Source organism: Taudactylus pleione, unplaced genomic scaffold (genome assembly GCF_031769625.1).
Source record: "Taudactylus pleione unplaced genomic scaffold, aTauple2 ptg000094l, whole genome shotgun sequence".
NCBI classification, from domain to species: domain Eukaryota; kingdom Metazoa; phylum Chordata; class Amphibia; order Anura; family Myobatrachidae; genus Taudactylus; species Taudactylus pleione.
The window spans coordinates 1,768,392-1,789,076 of NW_028284496.1; the positions used below are offsets into that span (position 1 = coordinate 1,768,392).

At 44.4% G+C, this 20,685-nt stretch overlaps 1 protein-coding gene across 1 annotated transcript in view; it reads right to left on the minus strand.

Moving 5' to 3' along the window:
- Positions 1-646: 646 nt before the first annotated feature.
- LOC148526752 (interferon-inducible GTPase 5-like) overlaps positions 647-20,685 on the minus strand; it is a 73,662-nt gene continuing 53,623 nt past the window's right edge. Inside the window, exon 2 of the mRNA XM_088469847.1 lies at positions 647-3,444. Coding sequence (XP_088325973.1) covers positions 2,223-3,440 — 1,218 coding nt within the window. The 5' untranslated portion in view covers positions 3,441-3,444 and the 3' untranslated portion in view covers positions 647-2,222. The remainder of the gene's footprint in view (positions 3,445-20,685) is intronic.

A 20,685-nucleotide genomic window follows, 5' to 3' on the forward strand; every position in this document is an offset into this window, starting at 1 on the left:
GCTCTCTATGCATGTCTGCTGGTCAACCGTTATAACACCCTTAATTTAGATCTTGTTCAATTTTCAGGTCTAACATATTGTGTGCTGGACCCAGGTCCTTTAACCTAAACTTCTGGCCAAGAAGTCCCTTTATTTAATCAATGTGTTTTTCTTGGCTTGTCAATAACAAGTCATCCATATATACAACAATGATAAATAGCTGGTTTTCTATATACTATGGGCAATGAACTGTTTCCTGGTTTTATATAAATGTGTGTGTATCTTAGGCATACTTATGATGGGTGTGTTGCACACGGTCCCCTGTATCCAGGTAAACAGTGAAAGCAATTATTCTGGCCCTGTGCCAGTGCCTGTACTGCTTGTGCACGTACGCCATCTTCCTGAATTTCATTGGGAAGATGGCACCAAGGAAGAGGAAGGACCCGCTTGCCAGATTTACCGACCTAGTATTTCCTCCAAAGTGAACAATTGATCGTTTGTGTATGGAAACACATCCGTGATACCCCCATAACACGCCCATAAGACAGACCATCTCCAAACATGTGTTTAGCCAATGCCCAGGAACGCCCATCACTTTTCTGATACCGTGCGTCTCAATTGCAACAGCGCCTTTGTGCATATGTGTAATGCATGCACCGTAGGAGGATTTAGGGATTGTCGCACATGTACTGTAGTTAAACAATCACTGAACTCTGTGAGCATCGTCAGTGCGTGCGCCTCCGAATCAGACCCTTGGTTAGTAAGAAGACCCAGATGCACGTTAGTAAATATGATGAACAAGCTTTATTTGTTTGCAAGAGAAATATGATTATTCTTATTGCAAGGTGCAGTAACATTATTTAGAAGTGTGCGGTAGGCAGAGAAGAATGAAGGAGATTACATAATTCACAGGATCTCCATATGGAAAATTGGGACAATATATAGGCCACTCCCCAAATCCACTGGAGCCACTACCTGATCCGACCAAACCACTATCCCTTTTGAGTAAGATCAAACCCCCTTTCTTGGCAGGCTATGGCCGTTTCACTGAGCGGAAATCAGAATTGTCTCAGGAAAATTGGGACTGTTGGCAGTTATATTATTAGGGAACTATACTAATGTATTAGGGTTTGAAATTACTTGCTCCCGAATTCAAACAAAGGCAGGCAGCCAGAACACAGCGGGGAGCGATCTGAAAAGAACCCTCTGCTGCCATGTAAATTGCAACTTGTGAATACTTGGCCTGATTCACTACGGATCACTGTTCTGATAATGCGCATGCAACGCTGTGGCCAATATCAGCGGTGGTATGCAAATGCATTGCGATCGCATTATAGCATTGCGATCACAACCTCACATAAGGACGCCCACTTTCCCTTGTCTCACATCCGTAATACTAGCAATATAGTGAAACAATCGGCAACATCGAGTAACATGGGAACTATATGCACACTTGCACAAACCCAGACATTACTCAGAAATTGCTAACAGCCAGGCATGCTATCAGTGCTATGGCTGCGTATGGCATATCATATACCAAAAATACATAAGAATAAAGATCATCCCCAGGTGAGACCAATCATTTCGGGGGTTCACTCTATTATGGCTAATTTATCACATTATATAGATTTACGACTACAGCCTTATGTTGGAAATCAAAAATCATACTTAAAAAAATTCTACCAGTTTACTATGTGAAATCGATAATTTTCTTTGGCTTCCCTCATATAAATGGCTCACTATAAATGTCCAGGCGCTATATTCCTCCATACCTCCTAAAAAGGGCTTAGAAGCAGTTGACAAACTTTTATCTAAAGATGTAACAATATCTGCTAAAGAAAAAAGTTTTCTACTTGAAAGTATATGTTTTATACTGGAACATAATTATTTTGAATTTGATGGACAATTTTTTTATACAAATATTATGTACAGGCCCACTATTGGGAGACGTACACAATCTCAGGATGCCGTACAGTAACGGTCAGTTTCCGTAAAAAATTATTTTTGGAAATTGATGAATGGGGCTGTCCCTATAAAATAATATATTTATAAAAATACATTATTTATAGGATGATGAATGGGACCCCTTAGTAACCGCTGAAAAAATGATCTATCATGCATTGTTATTCTCAGTGTTTAACTTTTTTAAACAGTAGATATGGTATCCTATATGCAGAGCATTGGTCAAGCATATGTGATAACTGAGCGTATGAAGCAAATAAGCACGCTGATTTATTTTACTGTTAAACAGCAACTTCCAAAGCCTTTCTGAGAACTCTCACTGCGTCCTCTGCAATCTCTTTCAGAACATCCTGCAACATCTTGTAAATGGTAGCAAAGGAGATGCCACCGGCAGCTATACTGCCAATCACCGGAATTGTGCTTATGGCATATTCGGCAATCATAAGTGCTCCTACTGCACCTTTGGCGAGAAACGCCTTTACAAGCTCTTTGTTTATCTCTTGTAAGACTAAAGGGGATTTGATGACAGATTTAAACTCTTCATAGGGTTTGCCAAATTTATAAGCCAAGTTACGGAGAGACTCTTGATCCAAACCAAAAGTATCTCGGTATTGTTTCATAGCTTTCACTAAGATGGTGACATCACAGGCGACAGACAGGCCAGGAATAGGGATGGCTGCAACTGCACATGAGAGCATGGCCAGTTTCCAGATCTGTTTCCTCAGCTCTTCTCTTTTCCTATCCAGGACTGGCATAGAAATGTTGGGTAGAGAAAGCAGCAGGACGTGCCTCTTATTACTGGGAAGTTCCTTTTCTAGAGTTTCGTGCATGAGGTTGAAGTCAAACTTGTCCAATTCCAGACAGGACAACAGAAACACTCGGGGCTCCTTGATACCTGAGGCTTCAAGACTCTTGATGCAGTTATTCCGAATCTCGTCTAATATACTCTTTTCATCGTATGTTTTTTTCTTACGTTTCTTGCTGGAATTCAAGTCAGAATCAATTTTTGTTCTCACAAAGTAGAACTTCTTCCTCATGGCTTGTATCGCCTTTGCCAGTTCAGCATTATTCAGCCTGAAGCGTTCAGATGCCATTAAAATGAAAAAGTCATACTGAGAGAACTTGACTGCTTCAAGATACTGTTCCGGCTGGAAGTTGGGAGTACCTACCCCTGGCAGGTCCCAAAAGGTCACCTTCTTATAAGTTGGGTGAGTATAAGGAGTTGGCTCCATGGTGCACTCCACCGCTCCTGTATTAGCAGAGCCTTCATCATCATCATCTAACCCACGGATGGCATTGATGAAAGTTGACTTTCCAGCTCCCGATTCACCTGTTACTGCAATATTCAGTGGAGTAGTTTCTGCCATTTCTAATGATTTGCTAATTGCTTCAGTTGCTGTGCAAAGGTCACCTTGCTCTAAACTCTTTTTCACATCCTCCAGATCTTTGTTAGTGATCATGGTGAAACCTTCATCGGAATCCATCTCAGCTGTATTCATTTTCCTTAACAAGAGGGATGAAAAATGTAATTACTAAGACTGTTCAAGCAAGAGTGTAAACTTCCACTACCTGCATTGCTGACTTTGGCTCGGCTGGAGCAATGTAATGTGTTGCATTATGGGAAATGAAAGTTTGACTAACTATTGACGTTTGTGGTAGCTATATGACTGGTCAGAATCAAACCCATGGCCTCAGTGCTGTGAGGCTGTTATGTTGGCCACTGTGCCACCTCATATATTGGTAACAAGATCAAGATCATATTACCCACTGATGATACAATGTCTAGTATTACTGCTTTACAGCACTGAGGTTGTGGGTTAATTTCCCACCATGGCCCTAACTGTGTGAAGTTTGTGTATTCTCCCTAGAGATGTGCACCGACCCTCGTGTTTTTGTTTTATTTCCGGATTCATGTTTTGGTTTTGCAAAACCACCCTCAAGTGTTTTGGTTTTGGATTCAGATAAAAATCGATGGCAAATCGATCAAAACAGCTAAATATCCGAATCCAAAACTCGAGTTCAGTTTTTAAATCCGAGCGTACCGAATCGGCAACCAATCCGAACCGGGACACAAAAGTGAATCCGAACCTTGACCCGTATCTACTCAGTATGCCTAAGTTCAGGTGTGTTTGGATTTCAGAAAACGAGACCTGCACATCTCTAATTCTACCCGTGCTTTTGTGGGGTTTCCTCGCACACTCCAAAGATAGGTTAATTGGCTCCCCGACAAAAATTAACTGCAGTGTGAATGTGTGTGTGTATACAGTACATTCTGTAGGGAATATAGATCATAAGCTCCACTGAGACAGGGACTGATGTGAGTGGCTAAATATCTCTAGAGCACTGAGGAATATATGTGCGCTATACTCATAAATTGCAATACATAAATAAATACAGCAGTTGATTGTCCTATCATTATGTAAGGTGGGCCCCAGTGGGCAGGCTTTCTGTTCATCACTGATGAGCCCTATGAAGCAGTTTTTGATGCAATAGCCAGGGGCATAACTAGGGGTTTGCAATCGATGCTGACACCCAGGGTGCAGGTCCATGGGGGAGGCAACGTCAATGACCCACGGCACCTGCATTTGGCTTGCGGGGTGCTGGTTAGTAAAAAAAATAGGGGTGTTTCCATCCTGTTTCTCATTACCAGCCTAGTTATGAAATAGGGAGTTGGTCTCCATGCATTATTTGTGTCTATTTTTTACACTACACAAGCCTGCACAAATTTTAAAGATCTGTGCAGTGCTTGAATCCTGCCTGTCAGAGGCAGGTCCTTTATTTAGGCAGGATTACAGCTGGTTTGCTAAGATTGGGGTTTGTATACTTCTAATGGTAAAAAACGAGATTGTCATTCCATGTTCTATTCTATAGTGCGATTTTTCTGTGGTTTTGAGCTTAATAAATCTGTGAGATACAATCCTGCCAGTTATCTGCCACAAAACCACCAGGATTTCAAACCCTCCACCTAGTAAATTTACCCCTGTAGGTTCGCTTGTCAACTATATGAAGAGCTTTGCATAGTTCAGGCATGTATGTAAGGGGGTAATAAAAGCCATTACTCAATATGAACCATGAAGCAGTCTGGACCTGTGATAGTAAAATTAGCATGTCTGGCTATTCTGTAACATGTGTTTTAAGTTTTGGTGCTACAATCAAAATGTATAGTAAGCTTTTATATAACGAGATTTAAATATAGTACTTACATTATACAGGTTAAAAGAAGGGTTAAATATAGGGGCGCTAATATGGGCACCCCAGAGGTAAATATATAAGATATTTAAACACATACAATTTTGCAATATATACAACAAAGATACAATTTATCATGTAGTGCTAATGGGCAGCCTCTAAAAAAAAATCAGATAGTCTCCTGGTTGGTATCTAAACACAGTACAAAAACATAGAAGTGGCACTAGTAAGTCTCCACAATTATGTGGAACAAAAAAATGCAAGCCTTATAGAAACCTTATAAAAACTAGCAAGAACCGTATAGGTGTTTAGCATTAAACAGGATTTCTCCTCATTTAATATATAACATTAAAAATGCATATATCATAAATCACGATTTAAAAAGGAATGCTTGTATAGCAAAACTTTGATTTTAGACACACTGCGGTATTCTAAATCTTAGAACTCCATACACATGCTACAATCGTTACACAGGATAATGATAAAGTTGCTTTTTTGGGGTGCCGTGGGCTGTGATCATCAGGGTGAAGTATGGAGCTCATTCAGACCCTCTCGCTGCTGCCGATGGTATGCAGTGTGTATGCATTGTGCGCTTACAGTACCTTAGCAAAAGTTCACAATGCATTCGCTCGCTGCACATAGCCCAGCAGAGTGAGTGACAGGGGAAGCCGTCTGTAGGTGGTAACAGGGGCTGGCCATTAATAACGGGGGAGTGGAGGTGCAAACGCAGGCGTGCCTGAGCGTCTCAACGCCGTTACAGAGGTGTGCATAATTATAAGACAGCATCATAGTACACGTCACCTGGCTGGTTTTTACACTGAAGTGCTCGCAGTGCTTGCGGCAGGGTATGGTCAACCTCAAGCACTACAATAGCATCCGATGTACCGATGGTTGCATACACTTCCTGGACATGACGTGCACAAGTGGGCATCTTAAAACAGGCTGGTGGGTGTCTACATACACTATGTGATCGCTTGCTAAGAAATACTGGGCGTGCTAATGCATTACTGTGTGGTAGCACTGCCTACACAATTTGCATACACATCGTGCGAGCGATCACATCTAACGAGCGGCTCTGAATCAGGCCCTGTGTTTCATCACACTCTGTAGAGAAATGTACTATAACTGTGTCTCTCCCAGCGCTGAAGTTGGTATTATCAGTAAAGTAGTGCAGTGTCCTACTCTGGAAAAGAATTAAATCTGGTGGTGTCTGTGTTCCAACTCACCCGCAAACCGACATCAATCTGGCTGCACAGAAGATGTCAACGGAGGTGCACTGTCATCAAACCCATTTAGGGAAAGGGTGCTGTCTCGCAATGTGCGTATTCCAGTTCACCGGCAGTCACTGGTCACATTTAATCTCCGCAATCCTACATCAAACTGGTAGGACGGAGGAGGGCATCAGAAAGTGCACTCTTCTTTAACCCGCTTACGGGAAATGCACTGTCAGCCAAACAATTCAGGTGTTCCAATTTACCGATATCCCCGGTCTCACTCAGGGCCTGATTCAGACCCGGTCGCAAGCGCTGAGCGCTTGATGGTGGCCCACAACCGGCTCGATGGTGGCCCACAGCTCGCAACCGGCTCGATGGTGGCCCACAGCGCATGCGCACGAGGGAGCCGGCTCCGTCGTGCACATGCGCGAGACCCAGCTAGCGATGGACAATCCCTCGCTCTGGGTCTCGCACCAAAGGGGGCGAGCTGTTGATGTTGAGTGACAGCTCGCCCCCTTTGGTGGGCGGGCAGGGGGGGGTGGCTGCCCAAACGGAGGCGTTCCCATGAGAACGCCTGCCGTTTCGGGGCGTCTCCACTGACATCACAAGTGATGTCAGTAGTGAGCTTCCGGCTCCATCAGAGCCAGAAGCTCACTGGGGCTTGCGATGAACGAGACCCTACCACAAGGGTCTCGTCACAAGCCCGGTGGTCGCTCGCTATAGCTGTCGGTGGCCACCCACAGCTATACGAGCGGCCAAGAGGCCGCTCCAAAAAATAAAAAAAAGCCCGGCCCTGATTCAGAGCGAGCGCTCTGAATCAGGCCCTCAGTCTGTAGTATTAGTAGCAGCAGTAGTTTAGTAGATGGTGTAGGGGTGGAGAGGTAAGTATTTAATAAATGCGTGCGGTGTGGGCCTCCTGAACACAAGGGCTTGTAGGCACCACACACCCTGCACCCATTACAGGTACGCCCCTGGCTGTTATTGCAAAGGTGACTCTACAAAATATTAAAATAAGGGAATTCGAGACAGTTTTCGAACATAAAAATGTGTCACATAATATTGATAACTTTTTTATCTTCAGCGTTTGTAAATAAAAATAACACAGAGAACAACGTTCAGTGCAGGATTTCTTACTGAGCAATATTAGATAACTGGTCAAGGATTAGAGTTATTTTGCAAGGCTCTATAGATATCTGCCAGCACCCCGGCCATTCTCAGATCCATTCAGTGGAATAATGTCCTTTTTTAAAATGTCCACTTTCTTCAGATATAACGAAGTATATGTAGATTTTTCTATGGGATTATTGAAGTAAATGTATATTATTTATATCCAAGGCAAGGGGAAAAGTATAGAGTTTATGGAGAGTAGGGTGCAAAATTGGAGTGAGTGACACCTAAACAAAGCACCGAAAAACCACCCACTTTCCACGAAATCAGTATGATTTACCGCCGGACCCATGTCCGGTGGTTGGAATCCCAACAGCGGCATCCAGGCAGAGGAGGAAATCCCGATTGTCCAAGGTAAGTATTCTATAACCTAATTCTACCCCCTAACCCTCCCTTAGGGGTGCCTAACCCTAACCTTCCCCCCAGTGCCTAACCCTAATCCCCCCTCTAAGTGCCTAAACCTAAATCCCCCGGGGGGGTGCCTAACTCCCCCTAGCCTAACCCTAACTTCCTGGAGGGCGGCTATACGCGCCCGGCGTTCCTTCGATCGGGATGCCGGGCGCCAGTCTCCCGGCATCGGTAAAAATGACAGGCGCTTAGATTTAGACGCCTGTCATTTAACCCTCGCCGGGATTAAACAGTCGGGAAGCCGGCTGTCGGGATTAGGTCCGCCGGCTTCCCAACTGCATACCCTTTCCACTAGGTACAGAGAGTTTTGGCTATCAAGCCTCCTTTCTGCATAACCAGCGCCTATAACCTATAAGTCTTCCCAATATTGATTATAGGTGTGAGTTATAGGTATTAATAAAATGTAAAATAAGATGGAGCAAATGTCTAACCCATTTTCAGTTACAGTATGATGTATAGAGATTGCATGAATAATTCCAATAGATAAGGACACACATTTGAATTGTATTATATTGAATTATACTGAGACACACTATACAGAGACACCTACTAATATTAATTAGAGAAGTGTGTGGACCTCCGTGTTTTGGTTTTGGTTCTAATTCATCCATCATATTTTGGTTTTTGGCAAAACCACCCTTAAGTGTTTTGTTTCGGATTAGGTTTTGGTTCGGTTTAGGATTCCTTAAAAATCGATAAAAAAAATCAATAAAAACAGCTAAAATCATGTCATTTGGACCTGACTACATGCAATCCAAAACCCGAGTTTGTTTGTTAAATCTGAGTTCCGATCTAACAACAGAACTGACCTGAGACTTATGTTCGACCCAGAACATAAAAGTGATTCCGGACTGGGACTCAATTCGACTCAGAAATGGGGCGTGATCATTTTAATCACAACTTTTCTATTTTTATTTTCAAATACAAGAGCATGTTTTAACATGCTATAACATAGGCTTGGTCATCACAGTGATTTAGAGCATCAGGTGGGGAAATTGCATCAGTCTCTGAATCAGGCCCTGTCTGCCTATATTCTCCAGCACGTGGAGTTGCGCACATCTATGTGACCACAGCTCCCAAATTCATCTGCTTGTGCAAATAGCCCTCGTCATTATCAGCACGAACGTGCGCTGGCCCTATTCCTGGTTCAAGAGATGTTTCTGAATCAGATGTATCTCTGCGTATGCTCAACTCTGCATAGCCCATAATTTAATATCTACACCCTCAACACGCCCTCACTCAACATAGCCTATGCCCAGTTGCCACCTAGTTGTGCCCATTTCGCCACTGTTGGAGCTGCAACTGAGATACGTATCAGTAGGAATTGTCTGTAGATATGTGAATTTGGCTATGGGGCATGCAAAGTGTTTAAAAATACACAATCTGTTGCAAAACAGACTTTAATGCCACTCTGAGTCTATCCCTTTAAGTATAAATTAGTAAAGGATAGGGGTGTGCACCGGCCACTTTTCGTGTTTTGGTTTTGGATCTGGATTGGTTTTGCCAAAACCACCCTTCCGTGTTTTGGGTTCTGGGTTTTGTGTTTTGGATCTGTATTTTTTTTAAAAAAAACATAAAAACAGCTAAAATCACAGAATTTGTAGGTTTTTCTACTCCTATGCTATTATTAACCTCAATAACCTTAATTTCCACTCATTTCCAGTCTATTCTGAACACCTCACAATAGTGTTTTTATGTCCAAAAGGTTGCACCGAGGTAGCTGGATGACTATGCTAAGCGACACGAGTGGGCGGCTCAAACACGTGACCCATCTAGGCGTGATACTGCAGTGGCAGACAGGATGGCAGTTTGAAAAACTAGGCCCCAAACTGTACATAATGCAAAGAAAAAAATGAGGTGCAAGATGGAATTGTCCTTGGGCCCTCCCACCCACCCTTATGTTGTATAAACAGGACATGCACACTTTAACAAACCAGTCATTTCAGCGCCAGGGTCTGCCACACAACTGTGGCTGAAATGATTGGTTCGTTTGGGCCCCCTCAAAACAAGCTGGCAATTAATGTGTCCCTGCACAAACTGGCTCTACGGAGGCAAGATGTCATCCTCATCCACCGATTCCTCACCCTCTTCAGTGTGTACATCCTCATCCTCACAAAGTATTAACTCGTCCCCACTTGAATCCACCACCACAGGTCCCTCTGTACGTTCTGGAGGCTGGTCTCCCTGGAAGAGCTGATAATTCATTTTGATGAACATCATCTTCTCCACATTCTGTGGAAGCAACCTCCTACGCCTTTCGCTGACAAGGTTCCCGGCTGCACTAAACACTCTTTCAGAGTACACACTGGAGGGGGGGCAACTCAGGTAAAATAGAGCCAGTTTGTACAGGGGCCTCCAAATTGTCTCTTTTTCCTGCCAGTACAGGTATGGACTGTCTGACATGCCTACTTGGATGCTGTCACCGATGTAATCCTCCACCATTCTGTCAATGGTGACAGTATCATATGCAGTGACAGTAGACATGTCAGAAATTGTTGCCAGGTCCTTCAGTCCGGACCAGATGTCCAAACTTGGTCCTGCCTGCCCTGCATCACCGCCAGCGGGTTGCTTAGGATACCTAAGTTTTTTCCTGGCAGCCCCAGTTGCGGGAGAAAATGAAGAAGGAGCTGTTAACGTGTCACGTTCCGCTTCAGCTGACAGTGTGTTCACCAGCAGGTCTTTGCACCTCTGCAGGCTTGTGTCGGCCGGAAAGAGAGACACCACATAGGCTTTAAACCTAGGATCGAGCACGGTGGCCAAAATGTAGTGGTCTGATTTCAACAGATTGACCACCCTGGAATCCTGGCAAAGCGAATGAAGGGCTTCATCCACAAGTCCCACATGCCGAGCGGAATCGCTCCGTCTTAGCTCCTCCTTCACTTTCTCCTGCTGCTTCTGCAAAAAAGCCTGATGAGGGGAATGACCTGACTCAAGCTGGCAGTGTCTGAACTGACTTCACATGTGGCAAGTTCGAAGGGCTGGAGAACCTTGCACAACACGGAAATCATTCTCCACTGCGCTTGAGTCAGGTGCATACCCCCTCCTTTGCCTATGTCATAGGTGAATGTATAGGCTTGAATGGCCTTTTGCTGCTCCTCCATCCTCTGAAGCATATAGAGGGTTGAGTTCCACCGCGTCACAACCTCTTGCTTCAGGTGATGGCGGGGCAGGTTCAAGAGTGTTTGCTGGCGCTCCAGTCTTCAGCACGCAGTCGCTGAATGGCGAAAGTGGCCTGAAATTTTTCGAGCCACCCAAAGCGTCTCCTGCACACCCCTGTCGCTTTTCAGAAAATTCTGCACCACCAACTTTATTATGTGAGCAAAACATGGGACGTGCTGGAATTTGCCCAGATGTAATGCCCGCACAATATTGGTGGCGTTGTCAGATATCACAAATCCCCAGGAGAGTCTAAGTGGGGTAAGCCACTGGGCGATGATTTCCCTCAGTTTCTCTAAGAGGTTGTCGGCGGTGTGCCTCTTACTGAAACCGGTGATACACAGCGTAGCCTGCCTTGGAACGAGCTGGCGTTTCTGAGATGCTGCGACTGGTGACGCTGCTGCTGTTGCTGCGTAAGGTGATACATCTACCCAGTGGGCTGTCACAGTCATATAGTCCTTAGTCTGCCCTGTTCCACATGTCCGTGGTTAAGTGGACATTGGGTACAACGGCATTTTTCAGGACACTGAGGACACTTTTTCTGACGTTTCTGTACAGTCTCGGTATCGCCTGCCTAGTGAAGTGGAATCTAGACGGGATTTGGAACCGGGGACACACTACCTCCAGCAATTGTCTAAATCCCACTGCACTAATGGCGGATATCGGACGCACGTCTAACACCAACATAGCAGTCAAGGCCTCAGTTATACGTTTTGCTTCAGGATGACTGCTGTCGTACTTCATCCTCCTCACTAAGGACTGTTGGAGGGTCAATTGTTCAGTAAAAGTAGTGGTGTTCCTACTTCCTCTCTGGGATGATGAATGACTCCCAGCAGCAGCAGCAATAGCAGCAGCGGCAGCAGGAGGCGTAGCAATGCAGGATCCTCCGGAGGAATCCCGGATAGGAGAGTCAGTCATGCCAGTGACATGGCCTGCAGGACTACTTCCGATCCTGACTAAGGAGGAAATTGACGAGGAGGGAGTTGACGGTGTGGTTTGCAGGCGATTGGATACAACAGGACAACGGGATTTAGGTGTCCCTGGACTGCTTACGGTCTTAGCCAAAGTTTCTGAACTTGACAGTAACTTATTATGAACGCGCTGCAGGTGCCGTATAAGGGAGGATGTTCCTAGGTGGTTAACGTCCCTACCCCTACTTATTCCACCTTTACATAAGGTACATATGGCAAGACAGTTGTCCGGATTTGGATAGAAATATTGCCAGACCAAAGAGGTGGAATGTTTGGTCTTCTGTCCAGGCATGACCGTGATGGGCTTTTTCATCCCACGGACAACAACTGTCTCCCCCGGAGCCTGATTTAAACAAACCACATCACCATCAGAATCCTCCTCGCCAACTTCCTCCTCAGCGCCAGCTACACCAGTATCCTCATCCTGTTGTACTTCAACAGTGACATCTTCAATTTGCATATCAGCAAGTGGACTGTGGGTGCTCCTTTCAGCACTTGCAGGGGATGTGCAAATGGTGGAAAGAGCCACCTCTTCCCGTCCAGTGCTGGGAAGGTCAGGCATCGCAACCACCACCACACTTGGACTCTCCTTGGGGATTTGTGATATCTTCTTAGAAAGCACAGTTCTTCGCTGTGCTTTTGCCAGCTTAACTCTTTTGATTTTTTTAGTGGGAGGAGGGCTTCCATCGTCATGTGAAGCTGAACCACTAGTCATGAACTTACTAGGGATCGACCTTAGCCGTTCCTTGCCACTCCGTGTCGTAAATGGCATATTGGCAAGTTTACGTTTCTCTTCAGATGATTTAAATGTTTTTTTCAAGGTCATTTTCCTGAACTTTGTCATTTGGGATTGTATGTGCCTTCTATTATGACATTGGGCATCGGCCTTGGCAGACGACGTTGATGGCATGTTATCGTCTATGTCATGACTAGTGGCAGCAGCTTCAGCACTAGGAGGAAGTGGTTCTTGATCTTTCTCTATTTTATTTTTATCAGAGAAAGTTTGGTCCTCCATTTATGTTATATCGATTTGATATATACGTGCGGCTAAACACAGAAAATATTTTTTTATTTTTACTGGAGAGTAGTGCACTTTGTGGGTTACACCAGCCTTTAAGAAATGAGCCAGCCGGCTCTTTACTTATGGGACACAGGCGCACGCTTGGCGCTGCTCCTTTGTTGATGCACGTGCGGCTACTGCGCACACAATTCACAAACACAGAAAATAATTTTTTTTTTTGGTTTGGACTGGAGTGTACTTTGGGGGTTACAGCACCCTTTAACGGTCAAGCCAGCCGGCCCTTTACTTATGACACAGGCGCACGCTTGGCACTACTTTGTTGATGCACGTGCGGCTACTGCGCACACAATTCACAAACACAGAAAATATATATTTTTTTGGTTTGGACTGGAGTGTACTTTGGGGGTTACAGCACCCTTTAACGGTCAAGCCAGCCGGCCCTTTACTTATGACACAGGCGCACGCTTGGCACTACTTTGTTGATGCACGTGCGGCTACTGCGCACACAATTCACAAACACAGAAAATATATTTTTTTTTGGTTTGGACTGGAGTGTACTTTGGGGTTTACAGCACCCTTTAACGGTCAAGCCAGCCGGCCCTTTACTTATGACACAGGCGCACGCTTGGCACTACTTTGTTGATGCACGTGCGGCTACTGCGCACACAATTCACAAACACACAAAAAATATTTTTTTAGCACTTGGGGGGAGCACCCCTGATGGACAGAGCACCCCCTGGACAACACTACAGCACCCGTTTAGGACTGGGACACTGCACAGGACTTTGGAGTGGACACAGCCCCTATGGAGAACTGACTGCACAACACAGTCCAGCCAGCCCCTATGGACTTTGAAGTAGTGGACACAGCCCCTATTAACAACAGCAGCACAGCACAACACAGCCAGCCCCTATGGACTTTGAAGTAGTGGACAACAGCAGCACAGCGCAGCACAGCACAACACTACTCTGCACTACACTACACTACACAGCCCAGCCAGCCCTAACTCCCACCCTCCCTCTTCACTGTCCACAGCCGAGTGAGAAAATGGCGCCGACGCGGGTACCTTATATAGGTTCCAAAACCCGCGAGACTCGGAAGGCGGGATGATGACGTTTTGCCTCGATTTCAGATCCGAGTCAGGCGGGAAAAGTCGAGCCTGACTCGGATCTGCCTCGGATCGGGGGGGCTCGGGGGGGTTCGGATTTCAGAAATCCGAACCCGCTCACCCCTAGTAAAGGACCCAGTAAATGTGGGGTCACTTCAGTCTGCCCAGGGGCTCCATCTCACCCACTCTCTGACTGCTGCTCTGCTCCATCCTGCCCCTGCTCTTACCGTCCTGCCCCTCTCTCTGCTCTGTCCCACTCTGCCCCCTGCTATGTACTGCCCCACCCTGCTCGCTATCCACTGCTCTGTCCAACTCCTCTCCCATGGCTACATACCTAACTGTTCCTGGTGGATCCTCCTAGTCTCCGGCTAGGATCTGTCCCATTGCTCTAGCATTAGGGAGCCTTTGGAGGGAAGGTTTTCTGCCCAGCTCCTACCGTACATGCATGTAGGAGATGGGACAGACCTTAGATGCAGATTTGTATATAGATATACAGCGGGTAAAATAAGTAATGAACACATCAACATTTTTCTCAGTAATTATATTTGTAATGGGGCTATTGTAATGAAATTTTCACCAAATGTCAGCAGTAACCCATGCAATCCACACCTGCAAAGAATTCAAACCATAGATGTCCATAAATTAAGTTATGTGTAATAATGTGAAATGATACAAGGAAAAAGTATTGAACACGCTTACTGAAAATGTATTTAATTCTTCGTACAAAAGCCTTTGTTGGTAATGACAGCTTCAAGACGCCTCCTGTAAGGAGAAACTAGTAGCATGCATTATTCAGGTGTGAATTTGGCCCATTCTTCCACACAAACAGTCTTCAAATTTTGAAGGTTCCGTGGGCCTCATCTATGGACTCTGGACCTGATTCAGACCCGGTCGCTATCTGCGTACGCTCGCTAGGTGCGTATGCTAATTTTTCAAAGTGAGGCCACGGGAAGCAATCGTTCGCCAAGGCATAAGCACGTCCACCATGTCTTAGCGAGCGGCCACTTTGTCTATGCATACGCCCAATCGCACAGGCAGAGCCACCCATCAGCAACACGTCATCTCCAGGAAGTGTATTAAAACATTGGTACATCGAGCACCATCGGATGTGAACGCAGTGCTTGAGATTGCTTTACCCTACCGCAAGCATTGCAAGGAAATCAGTGTAAAAAAATGGCAAGCGACGTGTACTATGACGCTGCCTGTTAATTATGCACGCCTCTAAAACGGCATTCAAACACCCGGGCATGCCTGCGTTCGCATCTCCAACCACCCATTATTGGTGTCCTGCCCATTACCACCCACAAACGGAATCCTGTCACTCATTACCCTGGGCAGCTTTTGCTGGGCGAGCGAGTGGTATGCGTTCGCAGTGAGTAGTTCACGCACGCACAGAATGAAGCGTACGCAGAACATCGGGCCGCTTGCGAGCGCACGCATATAGCGAACAGGTCTGAATCAGGCCCTCTGATCTTTCGTTCTTTCCATAGATTTTCAATTGGATTCAAGTCCGGTTATTGGCTGGGCCATTCTAGCAGCTTTATTTTCTTTTTCTGAAACCAATGAGAGTGTCCTTGGCTGTAAGTTTGGGATCATTGTCTTGCTGAAATGTCCACCCTCATTTCATCTTCAGCATCCTGGTAGATGGCAGCAGATATTTATCAAAAATGTCTTGGCACATTTTTCCATTCATCCTTCATTTAACAATATGAAGTATGGCAGTACCGTGTGCTGAAAAACAGCCCCACACCATGATGTTCCCACCTCCAAACTTCACTGTCGGTATGGCGTTTTTGGGGTGATGTGCAGTGCCATTTCTCCTCCAAACATGGTGTGTACGAGTTCAATTTTGGTCTCCCCTGCCCAGACTATATTCTCCCAGTATTTCACAGGCTTGTCCAAATGTTGTGCAGCAAACTTTTAAATGAGATTCAATATGCTTATTCTTCAGCAATGGAGTCTTGCGTGGTGAGCGTACATACAGGCCATGGCGGTTGAGTGCATTACTTATTGTTTTCTTTGAAACAATTGTACCTGCTAATTCCAGATCTTTCTGAAGCTCTCCACAAGTGGTCCTTGGCTCTTGGATAACTCTTCTGATAATTATTTTTACTCCTCTGTCAGAAATCTTGCGAGGGGCACCTGGTCGTGGCCGGTTTATGGTGAAATTATGTTTTTTCCACTTCCGGATTATGGCCCCAACAGTGCTCACTGGAACCTTAAAAAGTTTAGAAATCCTTCTGTAACCAATGCCATCAGTATGTTTTGCAACAATACGGTTGCAAAGGTATTGAGAGAGCTCTTTGCTTTTACCCATCATGAGATGTTTCTTGTGTGACACCTTGGTAATGAGACACCTTTTTATAGCCATCAGTTGGGACTGAACCAGCTTATATTAATTTGTACTGACAAGGGACAGGATTGCTGTCTAATTACTGATAGATTCCAGCTGGTGCCTTGGCTTTCCATGCCTTTTTGCACATCCCTTTCTTCATGTGTTCAATATTTTTCCCTGTGTCATTTCACAGTATTACACATAACTTCATTTATGAACATATATGGTTTTACTTTGCATGTGTTGATTGCATGGGCTTGTTGCTGACATTTGGTGAAAATATTACAATAACCCCATTACAAATATATTTACTGAAAAAAATGTTGATGTGTTCAATAATTATTTTACTCGCTGTATATGATAAAATTATTTGTTTCTGTACAATTTCCTAGAACTCAATATTGAAGTTAGAAGCTGGAACAGTGCTGTTATTAGGTCCTTCGTTAACCCTTCTGACACTATGGAGTTTGATTAACTTTTACATTTTACAGGCTCTGTCTCAGCTGACATTTTCTCCTGGATATGTAGGAGGCAAGTTATTAAAATGATTTGGGGGTCCTCCCCACTTCCTATAACTCATTTTTTCCATGCATAGACATGGTTAACTGCTGCGCCAGCACAGATATTGGGGTGCTCAGACACCCACAGCACCCGTAGAACTGACTACTATGCATCTGAACAATTCTGAAGTATTACATTCGGATATCCTGCTATGTTACAGGTTAAGAGTGTGTCTTCAGACTGGTTTATCGTTTGGATTCCCCTATTATAGTTTTGCAGCGCTTTCTCGAGTTCATAATGAGTTACTATTAATTGAACAGTGCGAAGTCCCCTGTTCAAATAATCCAGCTATTACATTTGTACGAGTGGTTTTATTTTTTATTCTATAATTATATGTTATTTTAAACATTAATATATTGTTTATATTTTAGACTAAACAGGTTATATTATTAGTGTTAGGTAAACAATGAGCGCTTATATACAATTTTTTTCTTTCAATTCCCTTGGTGATATCCGTCTCTTTGTCAGCAGTGAGTATTCATCTCTTTTTTATTTTAATTATCTCAGAAATAGTTGATTTATTTTGACGTGCTTTAGTATTTTTTCTGTTATTTTTTTTTTTGCGTGCCTCCCTGAGTGTAGGTGAATACAGTATGTGGGGAAAGTAAAAAATGTCAGGTCACAGTGCAGAACCTCCGGTACACCCCTTCATGATATTGTCTCTAAAAAGCTCAATAATGGGTTAAGTTATGTGGAACAGGTATGTGGAGGTTTTGAATTTATTAGAAATGTTTTTTTTTTTAACTGGCAGGTGGGAGATAAAAGTGTTTTTACAATATTTTATAAACTTAAATATAAATAATTAAAAATAACAAAACAGACTTTTTATTGTATCCCAAATTACTCTAAACATGTTTATTTACTGGAATAAACTTGCTGGCTGTCAGTTTTCCACCATTACTAAAAAAATGCCCTATTCTTGGGAGGGGGAGGGAGGGCACAGGATGATTTGCCTATTTTTTTATGCACTTCACCCAGATCATTTTGTATTCTAGTTCACTTTTGTATTCTCATCCAAAGCGAACTAGTGAGCTTAACTTGTTAAATATATATATTTTAAATATACAATTTAAAAATAATACAAAATATACATATATATATAAAAAAAATATATGTATGTGTGTATATATATGTATATATATATATATATATATATATATATATGATCCAATAATAGTAAAAAACAAGTGTGTGGTACTTATGTGTTCTGCAAGTGAATAGAGGATCACGCAGTTGCCTGTAAGGCTAGAGAGAAAAGCAAAAATAAAAGCATCACTGATACATTTCTTTTTGTTTCTCTCATCCAAAGTGCTTTATATTTGCATTTAAAAGAAAAACACAAGATACAAAATAAACGTAATTTAAGTATTAATAGGTTACAGAAAAGAGAGTTGAGCATTTGGATTGTATTTTCTTTTTTTAGAAAACTAAATGGGCATTAATGAAATACATCAGTAAACAGGTGAGTCTTGTACTACAATTACAAGTAATAACTGCAATATATTGGGAAATCATTGATTGACTAACGTACAAATACTCAAAATACAAGTTATCTGATTACTCTTCCTTCCACAACAACTTTCGTATCAATCGTTGTATCCTGTATCTGTTGAGTTGTGCATACATGTTGACTGGTATTTTATCTATGTAACACTTTACATTGTGTAACAATTGTATTTGTCCATATAAAATGATTCTATTTAAAGTCAGAATGATCATTGGGAAAAGACACTTTACCTCCCAGGCGGACGTCTCTCTGCCTCGGAATCTAGATCAGACTGTAGCTATACAATGTAAATTCAACCTTTATATGGTCAGATGTAAGTTTCATTTTCTAAAAATTATTGCTAAGCTGTGATTACAAAACTTACCAGTGGTACAGGAAATACCAATGTATAGCAGGCTATTATACAACACTCTGTAATCCTAAAAATCATTCCTGTTTATAAGCTTTGAAATTCAGAGGGGATGAATCAATTGTTGCGTGGGTGGCGATAAATTAATGAGCGCACAGTTTTGTAATTCAATTGTTCTGGGAACTCATTTATAATCGACCTCTTCACGCCCTATTAGGTTGGGTTTCTCGCACAGGAGGGAGGGGGCGAGCAGAAATGCTGGCGCCGGCGGCTATCACCCTCAGATGGCATAACGGCTGAACTGCTCCCAGGGCCGGTGAAAGGTTCCTTGGCACCCTAGGCATCTCTTCAGCCTTATGCCCCCCCCTGCCCCCACCCTTGATAGCTACACAAGCCCTTATACAGTGCCCCCAGTAGTGGTGCCCCTTATGCAGTGCCTCCAGTAGTGGTCCCCCCATGCAGTGCCCTCAGTAGTGCCCCTTATACAGTGCCCCCAGTAGTAGTCCCCCACGTATGCAGTGCCCCTTATATAGTGACCCCAGTGGTAACCCTCCCTATGCAGTGCCCCCAGTAGTAGTCCCCCCGATGCAGTGCTCCCAGTAGTAGTCTCCCCCCCAGCAGTGTCACGGATTACTACTGGGTACTGCTGGGGGGGAGACCCCAGTAGCAGCCCTCCCTATGCAGTGCCCCCAGTAGTGGTCGCACCACTGCAGTGCCCCCAGTAGTCCCCCCAGCAGTGCTCCTAGTAGTACCCCCATTAGTGCCTCCAACAATGCCCCTAGTAGTACCCCCGCAGTGCCCCTAGTAGTACCCCAGCAGTAGTCCATCTCCCCCCCCGCCAGACACACACACACACACATGAAAAGAAAAAAAATCTCCACTTACCTTAATCCCCGCTCCTGCATGCTCTCTGTCAGGCGTCCTCCCAGGCCGGCCCGCTCTGCATGATGAGAGAGACGTCTTGACGTCTCTCCCATCAGCCACTGTGAGAGCCGGAAGCCCGGCTCCGGCAGTGGGCGCAGCAGCCGATGAGAGTCTGTCTGTCTCTCACGGCTGCTAAAACAAACACACAGCTGCCAGCGCTGGCGACTGTGTTGTTTGTTCCTACTAGTGTAGTGCGGACGGCACTTATGTGCCGTCCACACTACCGCCCTGCAGTGGCCGGCGCTCTAAGGCAAATGCCTAAGTTTGCCTAGTGATAGTGCCGGCCCTGATTGCTCCAGTAAACGGCTAAACAATTGAATTGCCCCCACAGATGGACATTTTGGGCCTGATTTTGTATCACGCAAGCTGGATGTAGTTGCGGGCAGCCTTGGACTCCGGATTCACTTCCCTATACTAATGCAGAATCCATTTAGTTCATTTGATGGCCAGTGCATCTGCAAGAGGAAAGCCATGGCACCCATTGAATTTTTGACTGCCGCCGCTACCGTCGTCATTAGTATTGGCACTTACACCAGCCCCTCCCTAGGTGCAATAGATCCGTCAGAGACAGGCTTCCCTTCCCCATGCACACGACTCAGAATAGTGCAGAGCTTTAGATAATCGCTCGCGACACTCCCATGACAATGCTGCCACTCAGGGTGGTTCCATGTAATTACTTGTTTAATGCCCTGAAGTGCCCAAATTCACGGAAAGACAGATCCGACCAAGTTCCATCCAACTCAGAATAGGACGGGCATACGTAAAAATGCGTAAGTTCCCAATGCGCAATTGTGTTCGAGCACAGAAATCTGTCATACTCATAATACGCCCCTT